This window comes from Anopheles merus, chromosome 2L (assembly GCF_017562075.2).
Source record: "Anopheles merus strain MAF chromosome 2L, AmerM5.1, whole genome shotgun sequence".
Classification (NCBI taxonomy): Eukaryota; Metazoa; Arthropoda; class Insecta; order Diptera; family Culicidae; genus Anopheles; species Anopheles merus.
The window spans coordinates 49046889-49061754 of NC_054083.1; the positions used below are offsets into that span (position 1 = coordinate 49046889).

At 52.1% G+C, this 14866-nt stretch overlaps 2 protein-coding genes and 1 long non-coding RNA gene across 16 annotated transcripts in view; 1 reads left to right on the forward strand and 2 right to left on the reverse strand.

The window, feature by feature from the left end:
• LOC121593412 (supervillin) overlaps positions 1-14866 on the reverse strand; it is a 184978-nt gene that overhangs the window by 135189 nt on the left and 34923 nt on the right. For 3 of the 12 annotated variants that reach the window (XM_041915734.1, XM_041915732.1, XM_041915728.1), the window contains exons 1-2: positions 11963-12178; positions 4495-8719 (exon numbers count right to left, since the gene is read on the reverse strand). In XM_041915734.1, coding sequence (XP_041771668.1) covers positions 4495-8719; positions 11963-12163 — 4426 coding nt within the window. In that variant the 5' untranslated portion in view covers positions 12164-12178. The other 9 variants (XM_041915738.1, XM_041915737.1, XM_041915740.1 and 6 more) reach the window with 7 other exon arrangements.
• LOC121593434 overlaps positions 1-14866 on the forward strand; it is a 63809-nt gene that overhangs the window by 19048 nt on the left and 29895 nt on the right. The window lies entirely within an intron of this gene.
• Positions 212-819, reverse strand: LOC121593416 (NPC intracellular cholesterol transporter 2-like). The gene has a single exon (XM_041915749.1). The coding sequence runs from the start codon at positions 748-750 to the stop codon at positions 268-270; it is 483 nt and encodes a 160-aa protein (XP_041771683.1). The 5' UTR covers positions 751-819; the 3' UTR covers positions 212-267.

Genomic DNA, 14866 nt, shown 5'->3' on the forward strand with positions numbered 1-14866 from the left:
ATTTAAATAAAGCATTTTCAAATGTTCATCCTACAACAGAAATAGAATAATTCAAAACATCGCATCCATTTCTGTTACCTGGGATGTTGATATGAAATATTTCATACGAAACGTTTCACGCCATAATTTCAAACACCAAATAACCGTTTCTTTCATTCGAAAACCATACGAAAGTTTAGTTTGGATTCGGTACGCACGGAAAGACAAACAATTCGCTACATTTTTGTTATATTTGGTTTCAATCTTCAGCAAATTACTCTCTCTATCTTAAACAGCACGACCGGAAACGACACGTGCATCTAGCTCGAAGCACGCCAACGACTGTCCAGCATCGTCCACGAGATTGATCTCTACCGTAAGGCTGACGCGCGGATACACCAGCAGTACGGGCATGCTCAACCGATAGGTAATGTCCTCGTTGGCGCTCACCGGGCACTGAGCGTTCAGCAGCCAATTGCAGGCAGCAGCCCGATCCGCCGGAAGCTCGAACGGTGCCGTTACGCCCAGTGCCGTAGCGACCACTTGCGTGCGTAGGTTGGCCGCCGCAAACGGGGCCGTAAAGTCCATGTCCATAATGGCATCAGATCCACGCACCAGGTCACATGGTGGAACCGTACAACCCTCCACACGTACCTCAGTTGGGGCCGGCCGCCCTCCGGAACAGGCGCGGGTTGCTACTCCGGCACCGATTGCGTTGGTGGCCGCCAGCACTACCAGACCGACCACACTGAACAACTTCAAGCAAGCCATTGGAGAGTACGTGGAGACTGGTGTTGCTATTTACCGAACACAACTTTCCGTTTGATGTTGGCTAACAGCTTGGGAAGTCTTTTTATAGCGCCCAGGGTGTGGAATCATATCGCCTGATGCACCCGAATGGGCTGATCGAGTTACGTTATTGGCCAGGTGTTTCACTTTTTTTGGTTGGGAACCCTCGCCCGGTGATAAGCGGTTCAGTGTTTCTTGTTCTCGATATCTATCAAAAAGGTAACCCGGGGACGGATTTACGGGCGGATCTGTTCGTCGGTACCCGATGCGATATGATCGGATTCCCAGTACAATCGGAGGGGAGCAATAAATCAATATAAACATCTCATGGAAACAAAAGGCCAACGAACGAACGTGGCTGGGACGTCGGCTGGTATTATTTTTAGTCAAATGAATCTTTTTCGCATAAAGCACACACAATTCCATTACACGGTGTATTTACTCATTATTTTATTTCTACATGCGAATCAACAACAAATATAGGTAGTGTAAATATATCATTCTATAAAACGATAAACGTGTATAATATACCTAGCTCATCTGTGTACACAACATGTGCTTCTGCTTCCGCAACCTGTCTACGCGTGCTTACGAAGCAATATATAGTTTTGTGGCTTAGGTAGGCGACATTAGCACGATTAGTGGCTACTACTCTACTTACAACAAACTACCTACCTACATAGAAGCTATCACTTAGCAAAGCGAAGGAATTTACAGATTTATTACAATGTTCCGCATCTTCTGCCCGCCCAACCGACAGCAGCAGTGCGCGGGACAGGATAGGGCTATTAATAAACAATAAACATCATCCCGTTCGGCTTGGTGCGATTAAAATAGCTGTGCAAGCGTTTCGGCCTGCTCGATCTAAGACTCGCCCGTTCGGTGACGCGTGCTGGGTGGTTTTGGACACCAGCATTTCTGCTTTTCTTTTCCTCTCTTTAAATTAAACGCAGAGCGCTTCTCGCCAGCTAACTTTAACCTTACGCATTCATGCCGACGCATCTATCATCAGTATCCTACGCTCTGTTCCTCGACTACCTAAATCGCCCTGGCACATGGTTAACATTCTTTGCGTAGAGAGCGCTTCCTGCTTACATCTCTTGTGGTCGCCGCAAATCTATCTAATGCTGGGTAGACCGTTTAAGCCTAAAGTGTCGCGTATGTGTTTTTTTTTTCTTCCTCGTATTTCACTATCAACAAAGACCGCTGTCGCCCGTGGCCGTTCGTGTGTGATGTTTCGCACGATGTGTCATCAGTAAATCGATTACGTTCATCAACGATTTATGTTTTGTATTTTGTTCCTCTCTTGTTCTTTTTGTTTGTCTCGCGTAGAAGAGAGCTTTACCATGGGCTAAAGTGCTACAGATCTAAAGAAGAAAACATTGAAACAGAAAACGCATTATATGATAAGTATCGGAACCGGAGCCGGTTTGTGCTCTGGCAGTGTGTCTTGTGAGGCAACTCTTTCACTGATGCACTACTCTAGGCGAAGCGAAGTACACTTAAAGTTTGATTTGCATTTAACTTCAATATTCCTCTTTTAGGTTGCACGGGTGCGCCTAACCAATGTTCAAGTAGCTTTTATATCCAATTAGTAGCTAATAACGGAAGACTTTCCCTATACAAGACATAACAATAAGTGTTCATTGGCACATAAGATCTGCTCGAAGCTTCTCGTGAGCAGGCAATAGTAACAGACATAGGAAACTGAAACCTTTCCAAGCCTTGGGAAGTTTTGGTGACGGTGTCAGAATCTTTTCGGTCAAGCAATTCGGTCCACCAGACAACCAACTATTGCATTCTGTACAAGCACTCCATCCTATATCAAACAGAAGCAAAGATTCTGCAGAGCGCCACCCGAATCACGGTTCGGATTATTGCGACGACCTTTCACCGCCACGGTAGTCGTCTGTGTGGCGGGTTCCAGCTCCGCACTGGGGGCTGACGTGGGGACGAAACTCACGGCAGACGCACGGGTCGTCTGCTTCTCACCGAGACAGGAGGACATCAGTGGAATGGTCGATGGTTTACCCGGCAGGGTCACGATACTGCTGCTGTCCGTCGTGCTCGGATGTACGCCCTCTGACATCTCCTCCCCAGCTACAAGATACCGTTTTTTTTTTTTTTTTTGTTCAAACAACAGAGGGACAAAAGAGAGGATATAGACAACAGGTTCGGCGCACAGTGGTACGTTGAAAAGCCGTACACGACAACATGGGTGTTATTTTACAAAACGAACAAAACACGATCGCTGGCATCGCTGCACAACAACGCACGCGGTTAGCTGCGAAAAGGTGAATACAGGTGTCCTACGGTGCCATTGTGGTGCCCCCAACCTTCCTATCACTGTGTGTGTGTTTGTGTGCGCGCATATCAGTCACAACCCTTTATGTACGCAAGATAGCAGATAGCCTTTGCGTTTGAAGAATACGGAACCTCATTGATCGAAAACTTTCCCCCAAAAACCAAAAGCCACATCCTCCCTGCATAGAAAGTCTTGCAAGAGATTCGTTCTTCAACTGCACGGGGCAACTGCTGCATCGAGGACATTTGTTTCTTCCCCACAAGCCTCGCGTTTGAGGCTATCTGAGTCAACCTGTGAAACCTGTCAACCTCTCTCTCTCTCTCTCTCTTTACCATCTTAAAGTATCATGAGTGCAAACAGTGTAATAATGGCAATAATGATCGCAATAACTGTAACATAATCAATGCTGCTATTAGCCAAGCCATAGGTACATGCAAGAACAACATGCTGCGGTTGCACTAAGCTACTGCTGCTACTCTTCCGCTTCGTTTGCGCACCACCGCCGACTGATCTGCTGCGGCAGCTGCTTCCGGAGCTTTCACCACGCGTTCGATAGCGCAGTTGTCGATCACCATCACCATCATCATCGTCAAGAGGGCGCGGCACCAATGCCTCCAGTCGTCTCCGTTCCGCGTCAAGCCTGCTCAACTCTTCCAACGTTTCAACCGGTGGGTCATCTACGCTCGATTCTTCTACTGCATCACTTTCCACCGGTTCTTCTTCCTTCAGCTCCGTCGTCTCCTGCGCACTCACATCCTCGATGAAGATCTCCGGTATCTGCAGCTCGCTGCGAAACGGATAGTACCCAGTGCCGCACGGTCCAATGCGAACCTCGTTCACGAACGTCACCTTCCGATCGATCGGTCCGCTGCCGGGGAACTCCGACCCAAAATCGTTCAGGCTAACATTGCCCGAATCGGTCGTGGTGGAGTCGACATCGTTCGCGGCAGTCGTTTCCTCCAGCTCCTCGGCCAGATCCTCGTGGATCGTGTCGAGACTGTGGTGCAGATGGTTGCCGAAGCTGCTGCGCAGATAGAAGCTCGTCATCGGCGGTTCCTCCTCGCTCGCGGTAACCTCAACGGCGGTGGCGGTGGTGTCGTGCGTTTGCGTGTCAGAAGAAGTGATAATAGTGGTGGTGGTGGTGGTGTTCGTGTTGGTAGTGACATTCTTACAAGCGATGCTATTAGTAGCGGAAACAGCGCAAACACTCGCCACGGTGCTGGTAGTAGTGGTAGTAAGGGATTGGTTAGGGAAAAGGATGGTCGGGACGGGCACGGAAAGGACAACACCACCATCATGCTCATCGGTGGTGGTGGTGGTGGCAGGATCGGCGGACAGTGCAGTACGGGGGAGCGGGGCAGAGGGTTTGGCACACGACAACGAAAGCAACGGTACACGGCCGGTACCGGCTGCTTCCTTACCTGTCGGTGTTGGGCTCTTGATGCCGAAGATCATGGCGAGCTCTTCGGACGAGTTGTACTGCGACTCCGTGTCGGACGGTGTTAGCCGCACGGAGGACACCGGGGGCGACGGGCGGGACGTTTTAGTTCGTCCCTCGCTAGAGGGGGACGTACTGGTGCCCCGTTGTTGGGACGTTTCGCTCGCTGTGACAGACTTAGGACCGACGCTCTGGGAGGAGGACTTTGGACAAGGCTCGGTCTCGCTCGAGGACTTCAGCTCGGTCTGCGCACTGGCAGGTACTTTCTGGGCAGCGTTGGATTCAAGCTCAATGCCACACTCCTTCATGATGATGTCGATCTCTTCCTCTGTGGACTTTTTATCCGTATCGGACTCAAACGGTTCGATACTCTCGACCAGATTATCGTAATCACGTTCGATCGATGACTTAACGCGCTCATCTCGCTGCTCATCCTCAGCTTCCAGCTCACTGAGCTGCTCCTGGCAGCGTTTGCTGAGCGCTTCGAAGCTACCGGCCGGCGTTAGCTGCTCTATAAGCCCACTCAACACTGACGGTTCGCTGGATGGCGCTGGTTCTACGATAGTGGGCTGCTCTGGAACGATCGTCTTTGGAGCAGCACGTTCGATCGGACTCTGCTCCCGTTTCTTCGGCGACAGCTTGCTCGATGCAGACGCTTCCTTTCGCATCTCCTTCTTGGGTGCCTCTTCAATAACGTCACGCAACATTCGCTCACAGTACTTGGCCGCTTGCGCCACCTCGGCCAGCTCCTTCGGTGTCTCACTTCGCTGTGACTTCACAATAGCTCTGGCGGCTACAACCACCACCTCCTCCTTTTTTGTGGGTGCAATCGTCTTGGAAATGGGACGCGCCTCTCCAAACGACTTGACCTCCGGGCTGGTGCCACTCGACACGGACTGTGTTTCTTTGCGAAGTTCGGCCAGATCGGCCCCAAGCTTCTCGCTCGTAGACTGCGCCTCCAGTGCGATCGCGTTCAGGATCTCCTCAAACTCGGCCTTATGCTTTGCGCCCACAATGACGGGCTCGGTACCAGAGCGCGGCCGTGGAGTAGGTGTCGAACCAGCACTGCTTCCCTCCGTCGCTGCCGGGCTCTTGGGTGGACTTCCGGACGAGCTTGACTTCAGCGTTGAAGGGAGATTGAACACGGCGCCCCGATTCTCCTTCGGCAGTGTCGTGCCACTCTTCGGACGCATGGTAACTGGCTTCTCCTTTGCCGGTGAGGCATCTTTCGACTTCGGGGCCGGCGCCACCATCTCCCGACCAGGGGTTGTCGCTTCCCGTAGACTCTTTGCGTACAGCTCTATCTTGTAGTAGTCCTCCAGATTTCCACCCGAAGGTTTGGCCGCATCGCGCTGTATCTGGCTGTAGATGTTGGACGATAGCGAACCGGTCGAACGTTTCTGGCGTGAGTCGTCCGACCCACTGCTAGTATTACCGCTCTGCGATGGTGGTGCATGACGTACGCCGGCGCGATCGATACATGCCAGTAGATCCTTGTCCTTGCGCAGCTGTCGGAAGGCGAGATCGTCTGCCACGAGATCCGGAGATCGCTGCGGTTGGAAGCGTGGCTTGGTCTGCTTCACCGGTGCTTGCACCGTCAGATAGTCCGTGTTCGGGGAGGGTGGTATCGGTCCGACTGGAATACCGAACGGTGGCTGCGTTTCTGGCGCTTTGATCGAGCTGTTTGCTCGCTTGATGCTGCGGTAGCTTAGATCATCTAGCTGTACATCTGGCTCGGCCTTAGCACGTTCCTCGTCCGCGTCCGCATCGTAGCGATAATGACGCGCTCGCTGGCTGAACCCGGTTGGTGTGGGAAGATCTCGTTGCTCCGCACGCTCTAGCAGATCTTCGTCGCTGAGCTTGAGGCTCTTGTAGATCGCTTCCAGCTCGTTGATTGCCTCCTCCAGGTTGGCCGACTTTCGCTTCCGGGCTAACTCTTCCTCCGAGCAGGAGTTTCGCTTCGAAATGGTTCGCATCGGTGGAGCAGGAGGTTGCTGTTGCTGCTCTTCACCATATCGCCTATAGCCGTGCGTTCCATGCACCGTAGTAGCGCCTTGGGCAACGGTTTTTGCCACATGTTCTTCGTACTTGTTCGGCACCACCGTTGTCTCCGGTGCCGTTTTCATCTTCACCTCGTACAACTTTTCGTTCGACTTCGCTCGGTTAGCACCTGTCTCCCCGGTCTGCCGCAGATACAACCGTCCGCTCACAATGTTCTCCATCTCCCCATCACCATTCTTCCCATTCTGCTTATCATCCAGCAGATGGTCAAGCTCGCGCGTCAACTCCTGATTGCGACGGTTCATGATCTCCAGCGCTCGGGATGTCGATACGGAGCGAGATGAAATGGCCGTTCCCGCCACACCTGGACGACGTTCCGTAGCACGACCACGGCGCGATTGCACCGACCCATTTTGCTGTTCCTCCTCAATGCGACGCCAGAAGGCGGATGCGGACTGTTGTGGAGTGCGCGAACCACCTCCACCACCGACCGAGTCGGAACTGTCCGCACGCAGCGACCGGGAGGACGAACCAACGCGTCCTCCTCCGGTCGGTGTGGGGGTGCTGGTGTAGGCGAGGGAAGACTCACTGCCCGTCGGCACCGGATCGGCTAGCTTCGGCTCGTACGGTTCGAAGGTGCGATCTTGTATTTGGATCGGTTTGCGTGAACGAGGCGTTACATCCGTTACGTACCGATACTCTACCGAGTGCTGCGGTGGTGTGGCAGGCAGTGTCGCATGATAGTTCGGTTGCTGCTGATGGTGCTGCTGCTGCTGCTGTTGATGCTGATGATGCTGATGGTGATGGTAAGCCACACTGGACGGTGGTGTACTCGGTGGCTGGATGGTGGTAACTGGTGGTTGCTGCTGTCGAGATATGTAACGCTGTCTGTGTTGTTGCTGTTGCTGCTGCTGCAGTTGCACCTCAGCCGGCTGTACAGAGGTAGCTCTTGGTGGTGTTACAGAGTGTGCACTAGTAGCAGTACGCTGCACAGGCTGCATCGATCCCCACAAGCGATCCTCACTGTTACACTTGCCGTTCGATTGCCAAACGCTGCCCGGCACCTGATGGAATCGATCGAACGCATAAGACACGGGCCGTGCCTCGTTGGTGTGACCGATCGTGAGCCGTCGCTGCGGATCCCGGGGAGGAATCGGCGGTGGACTGCGGATAGCGTCACGCATCGAGCTCGCCTTGCTCTGTATGTAGAAGCTGTTTTCGTACGTTACAGCTGCCGGTGCGTTACCCGTACCGTGGGACGGCGGTGCCGTCGAGTAGTTCAGCTGATGCGCATAGTTCGGCGAGCTCGACTGATACAGATGGTGCGGAACGTTCGTTAAGCTGGCCGAGTTGCGCAGCGTCATCTGGAGCGGCTGCTGCTGCGGCTGATGATGGTGATGCGTGTGGTGATGGTGCGGATGGTGTCGTCGGTAGGTAACGTCCATTGACTGAACGCTACCACCGTGCAGCATACTGGGTGAAATCGGTTGCGTGTGCCATCGACTGACGGTAGGTGCTGGTACGACCGAGCCCTGCGGACTACCGCCATCGTCACGGGACATACGCTTCAGGTAACGCTCGGTGCGTGCCGTACGAGACTTTCGATGCGAACCGGCACTATGATTGCCCAAGCTGTCGTCACTGCGGAACCGCGACATGGAAGACGATCGGTGCGACTCCTCGTCGCTCGACGACTGCCGCTCCTTTGAATGTCTGCTCGACCGGTCCGTCTTTCTTCCCCGTCGATCGAGCGATCCATTCCCGGGGTATCGTTCGATTGTGTTTACGCCGTCAGTTTCTCGGAATCCGTACTGGTTCTGTTGCTGTGGATGGTGCTGATGATGCGGTATTATGTGCTGCTGCTGTTGCTGCTGTTGCTGTTGTGGATTGATTACAATGTGATCGAATCCAGCACCCACGATCCTGCTCGAACGCTTCTTGCGCTTGCCGTTCATCGTGCCCTGGCTCTTGACCGGCACAAAGCCCGCCTTCCGGTCCTCCTCCGAGCTCGAGTCCGTGTCTAGGTCCTTCTTCTTCTTGCGAAACAGACTGCCCAGCGACCACTTCTTGTCCTTGGCGTCCTTCGCTTTGTGTGCCGTCGTTGTTGCCTTTTCCATGGCTTGCTGTCGCTGCTGCTGCTGCACATGAGTCGTTATGTCCTTTGGCAGCGGTAACTGTGGCCTCCACGGGGATGCCGTCTGTACAGTCTGCAAGGGAAAACGGGGAAAAAAAGATGGTAAATAAACAATCTTCGATGGAATGCAATCGAAACGAATGGGTAGTGGGCAGGCAGTACATCATCATCATCTTCTTCCTACCGACTGGAACACTCCAGATTGGACGTAAATGCGATGTGAAGGATCTAAAAATAAGTCCTCCGTAACTGTTCATCCCACAACACACGCTTGAACGATGCTTCCCATGCCTTCCCAACCATCACTAACGTTCGATCGTCGTTCGAAATCGCTATCTGTTTGCTAATTCTTTCCCAAGAGCAACTCTGCCACAATTTAAAAAAGCGTACGCAAGCGCTTTCACCTGTCCCACAGCGTGTTTGGTAATGCGCGGCACGCAAACGGATCCAACGCAATGGTTCCTATCAATGACCGCGATGTGGTCGTATGGTTTGTGTCTTGCTCGGCAAGAAAATAACCACTAGACGCTGTACAACAAGCGATTAGGTAATGGACCGTGTACCAGCACTGTATCGATACCGGGGACTCTAACAACAATTGAATCGCCGGAAAAGTGCTTCACCATTCAATCGACTTTGGCACATCGCGATCCGAGAGTTGTTCTATGTTTCTTGCCCGAGATGGAAAACTGCACCAACGCAACAAAGCGTTTACGCATTCCGGCACAATTAATTGCCAGCCGCTTTGGTCGGAGTCTTCTCTCTCTCTCTCTCTCTCTCTACCAGCGCCATTACCTTTTTTCCAAACAAACGGGAATGTTTGGATGTTTCTGCTGCTTGCCGCACATTTCACCGACGGCAGTGAGTGGCCACTGCTCACAGTGGAAGACTATTTTTACCGCAGCTTGGCAAATCGGCACCAGAAGATGGTGTTTTTGTGTGTGTGTTGATGATTAAGGGCACGTATCTGTCCAACGCGTCATACGAAAACGGTCACCTCCCTGGTATGGAGGTGGTACAGCGGCCGAGTTGACCGTTACCACCCATCATATACTTCCCGGTTGGCTGGCGGTTTGCCTGGCAGCCGACGATGCCCATAAGCAAATGGAGCGCGCTCAGGTGTCAGTCAGGAAGCGGATGCTCCAAACCGGTGGACAGGTTTATTATAGCTCTCGCGGAAGATCACTCGGCTGGTATGCAGATTTTGGCAGCGCTCGTATGATGTTGCCCGCAGGTTTTGCGCACCGTGTTGAGCACCGAGCAAACAAAACCGATACAGCCGTGTCGACAATTATTACGTGACTTTCTCCACTGAACTATGCACCCTTTTAGCAGATCGATAATTTCCAGCGAGCTTTACAACCACGACAGCCAGCCGCACGACATCAAACATTCGCCATCCAGTTTGGTTTTGTTTCCTTATATCGTCCATATTGGAAACAGTTGCTCAAGATCGAAACCGTGGTCGTTAATGTGTTAAGTAGCGCTACGGTCGTATTTTACCTGCCTCGACAGAGCATCAAGAGCAGCCTCACCTTAAGAAACTCAGTCAAGCGATCGGAACATTGAGGTTATATTTCGATTTCCAGACAACACAAACAAACAAAAAAAACAGTCAGATCGGGAAGCTCAAATGCATTGCTCGACCGTCGTTGCTCCCTCTGTTTACTCGGTAAGTGATCTGCAGGGATCACTCCAGCCCATCCAGCTGCGTACCGCCACTTGGAACGCTTGCGCAAACTCCCGCAGCAGGGCAGAGTTACTTCAATTGGCAATTGCTTAAATTATCCTCCACGAAAGGGCTCCACGCGGGGACAGGGTGAAACAGTGGCCGTAGAAGATGCCACTCGACCCCGAAAAGCAAAACAAACTCTGGAGTGAGGTACTTCGTACTCGGTACCAAATAATAACGGGGTACTCGGATCACTCAACGTGACGCGACACGAGAAGAAGGTACTTGGATTTAAATTTTTGGAGCTTTTCTTTTCTCTCTTCACTCCTTTTCGAGTGTCAACTTAGCTTTTTTTTGCTTTTTTTGGGGAGCTTCGCTGGGTTCTGGGCAGCGGGGCACGAGATGATGCGTGCACGATACCTCCCGGCGATGCGTAGGTCACTGTCAGCCCGGTTACGCATGACGCATCCCCTGTACGTGTCAATGTCATGCTCGATGATCATAATTATTACGTTTGCGTTGGAGTTGCAGACCGAGGAAATTGGAGCAAGGCAGCAGCAGCAGTGGTCGTGTTCTAGGCGCACCGCCGAGAGAACCGCCCGTATCGGGTGACGCAAGCACGTCTTCTCGCATCTGCTCGCAGCCGTAAACAATCTCCCCCCCCTGAAGCTGATGTACATATACATTTGCGAGCGTTTGCTTTCGCGATCGACGGCCACGAACGAATGGAATGCATTGCAATGGACCGGCGGGCATGTGCAGATGATGCCCGAATGTTGTTGGTGGGTACCGTCCGTTTCGCAACCGAATACAACTATGTCCTCCTCCACTCCCCCCTGTGGCTTGGCGTGCATGCAAAAGTCGGACTTTAGAGAAAAGAAACGATGACAAAAATGTCCCTCTGATTCATAGACCACCTTTGGACGCACTATCGTGTGAAGACACAGTCCTCCCCCTTCTACCTAATAGGTACAGGGAGGAACCTTGAAAACTGAGAGCCGCTCGACCGTCTTGGGGTGTATATCTCTTTTTTTTTACTTCACGAGTGAGTGCGCGTTTGAGGGTGGTTTTTTTCGCCGTCGGTTGGATCTATTTAGAGACTATTACGTGCGTGGGAAAGTCCGAGGGTGGATCATCATCACGAATGATGAATGAGGTGTGCGGGAATAAAAGGACACGACACAACATGCCATTTCGAGATCATCTTCCTTCCCTCGGTGCTCGTTCAATCACTGTGCGTGTACACTTGGTTTGGAGATCGATACAGATCAGCCTTGAAGGTTGGATGGGGTGGAAGATGCAGCTCAATTAACGTCAATGTCTGCTGACAGCTTGATTCGACGACACAACAACACAACAACACAACCCACGATAGGAACACTTGCGCGCTTTGGTCAGCGTTTCGCACGGAACGATGCCATTTCATCTTACTTGAAATAATACAAATGCTTTATTGGACATCTTGCTTTAATGGCACTGGCGATATCTTCTGGACCGTTAGCGACTCGCTTGATTTGCACCGACGTCAGAGTGCGCAGAGATCTCTACACTCATTTATCACAGAACAGCGATCACATGTTCGGCGAACCGACCGGCGACGGTGAACTACCAATGGATACTAAAACACATCCCGCGCGAACTCACATGCCGATGCATACGCACGCAACTGGGTGAATTGGCACTGGTCACTAAGGTGCTACCACTACTACCGCGCGTATCTGTGCGCGCGCCATCCCGCAGACCGAGTGGTTGTGCGTGTTGGTAAATGCGAATAGTAGAACGGCACTGCGCATCCTCCGTACTGAGATGCGCACGTCGACATGCACAGATAAGACAAATTTGCATGCTCCCGCGTATGCGTGTGTTTAAAGCCGTTTGACAGAAGCGTCGGCGACACATGATACAACCTGTGAGTACACGCGTACGTACGCAAAACCACTTTGTGCTGCGTGAAGGACGCCAGATGACATCTATGCAGTACACACAATTGTGCTTGCGCATCATAATGTACGCTTCACTCTTCTGCGTGTGTTTCTGCGTTATCCTGCGCTAGTGTACGATCAAACTCTCCCTCACACAGACACATACACACTTACACACGATCGCGGTATGGTTTATACTCCCAAAATAGAACAACAAAGAAGAGCACCCGCAACAACTCCCCTCCTCGAGCGCGTTTATTTACATTAGCAGTTCATTAAAAATAGCTTCCGATGGTTGGAAAGATCGGAAGATGTATACCCCAATGTCGGAGACAGCCAGAAACGCACACCGTAGAGCACCGGTACCGGAGTTCAACGTGCGGACGCTACTACTGTCTGCCCCCAAACAGATGCTCTGGCAGTGGCAGATTGTTCACCCCTCCAACCTCTAGATGTATCGTGTAATGCCCAAAGCCAAAGGATGGGGGATGTTTATTTACCGCCGAATTCACGCACAGATGGCACGGAAGTGACGACGACTGCCCATCGCAACGGGACGAACGGGACAAACAAACAAGTAATCCTTTCCTTCGTGCTGTGGGGAAATGTAGCGTTTTCAGCGAAAATTTAGGTCGAGGCGAGTACACTCGCGTACACATGTGGTCAGTGCGCGAACTCCAAACAACGCATCTTTGCGTCTCGAAGAAGAATCTTCCCGAGGTTATCAAACGATCGAACGATCGCTCTGGAAAGGCAAGCTTCGCCACCGTTGTTACATCCAGCAATAGTTGGCCAGATGTGGGAAAATAAATACTGCACCCGATCATCATTCGCAGCATTTATTGAACCGTAATGCTGCCTAATGCCCGAAGATCTCATAGTATCGTATGAAAGTGAGAGCTACAGAGGCAAGATGTAGCCCGATAGACTTTCATTAGCTCGGATCGATCGGAGCTGCTTAAGTCCGCAAATGATACGATACGATCATACGCCGCCAAATGATCCGTATGTCGTCAGCACGAGATGAAGATCGGCCTGTATAATTACCCCAGAATACCGTCGATTGTAAAACCGACCTACTTCGGTTGGGCCCCTTGAAAGATCAAACCCAACCGATTGCAACGTGAAGGAGCATCGCTAATGCTCCTCTCACCCTCCCATTAGATGTGGCAAAAGTTATGTTTGCTGCGTCTTTCGCCCTCTCCGTGTTGTGTACCTTCCGCAAATACATTCTAGGTTGAGGCACCAGCATCCGCCCCAATCGGGCGTTCCATTATGCAACGCTTCCATTTCTCGGAACACACATTAGAACATACACACAGACCGCACGATTGTTCTTTTGGAGCGGAGGCAGAAGTAAAAATAGCTCTCGGCGCGTGCTCTGCAGTCGGCCAGGGATCACCGCCATCAACGCCAGATGTGAGGTGGTCAGTGGCTAATGGTTTTTTGCTTTCTAGCGAAAAATCCGTGCGGGTTTGATCGCCTTTACAAAGTCCCATCTCCGCTGCCGGTGGTCGTCGGGAGGAAACTTGAAACGCCCGGCTTCCAGGGAATGAAGAACACCGCCACCACCATCATCTGATGTCGCGCGAGGGTCATCGAGCCAGAGGTTTGTGTCTTTACGTGGTGCAAATGGAAATCCTCCTGCATCTCCTCCTCCTAAACCAAACGTCCATGCATGCGGGTTGGTTTCGCACCCTGAAGGGCCCACCGCCCCGTGAAAGGGAAACTTTCACTTGGCGCGGAGGTCGCAAGAAGCCCAGCAATTATGTACCCCTATGACCACCGGCACAAGCGTCAAAAAGGGAGTTGACGAAGTGCGACCGGGCAATCCCACTTCCGATGGATGGTTATTAAGCGGTTGGAGGCGCACACTGTGGAGTACCACACTCATTTCTACCCGGCAGACGACAAGTATGTCAGCGCGATGATGATGGTTTTATGTGCGCCGGTGTGTCCGGGACCTGTGGGGAGAACACCTTCAACCGCACCCGGCGCATTAGGACGGTTGGTGGGTGTACCAGGGCCACTGTGTGCGGAATCTGTGCCAAATAATCGATACTTCCGACTTCTAATGGACGCGTCGGTTTCGTGTAGGCTTTCTCCTGCCATGACCGCAATCAAGTTCAACGTCGAACGGATGATCATGATGATGATAGTGATGAGGCGGATGTTTCTAAGCTTAAAGACGCCTCTAATCCAATCACACCTGCTACCTGCCACGGAAAGTGAAGTGTGAAGGAACGTCCGGGCAATGCTGCGAAACAGTGTTCGCGCGTTTCGGAATCCGGAACTACTCCTGCACTCGCAATAAAATTCGCATTTAACAAAGCAGCGATCGACATGCACGCCGCATGTCCAGGGCCACACAATTTACGAGAGGGAGGAGGTTGCTTGATTTGCTCGCCCGATCGACCGATACGCCCTTTGAGCTGAGGCGAGGCGTGCCGCCGAGAACGCTCCAACGGCCGCAGCAAATTAACGTTCTCGCTCCACAACCAAGGCGGTCCAGTCATGATCGATCTTGATCGATTGGGCTAATAAATAGCCTGTTGCTGATTGTGCACTCGGCAGATGGTACACGCCGTGGTAGAATTAATGCCCCGACCGGCCCTGTATGATTGGG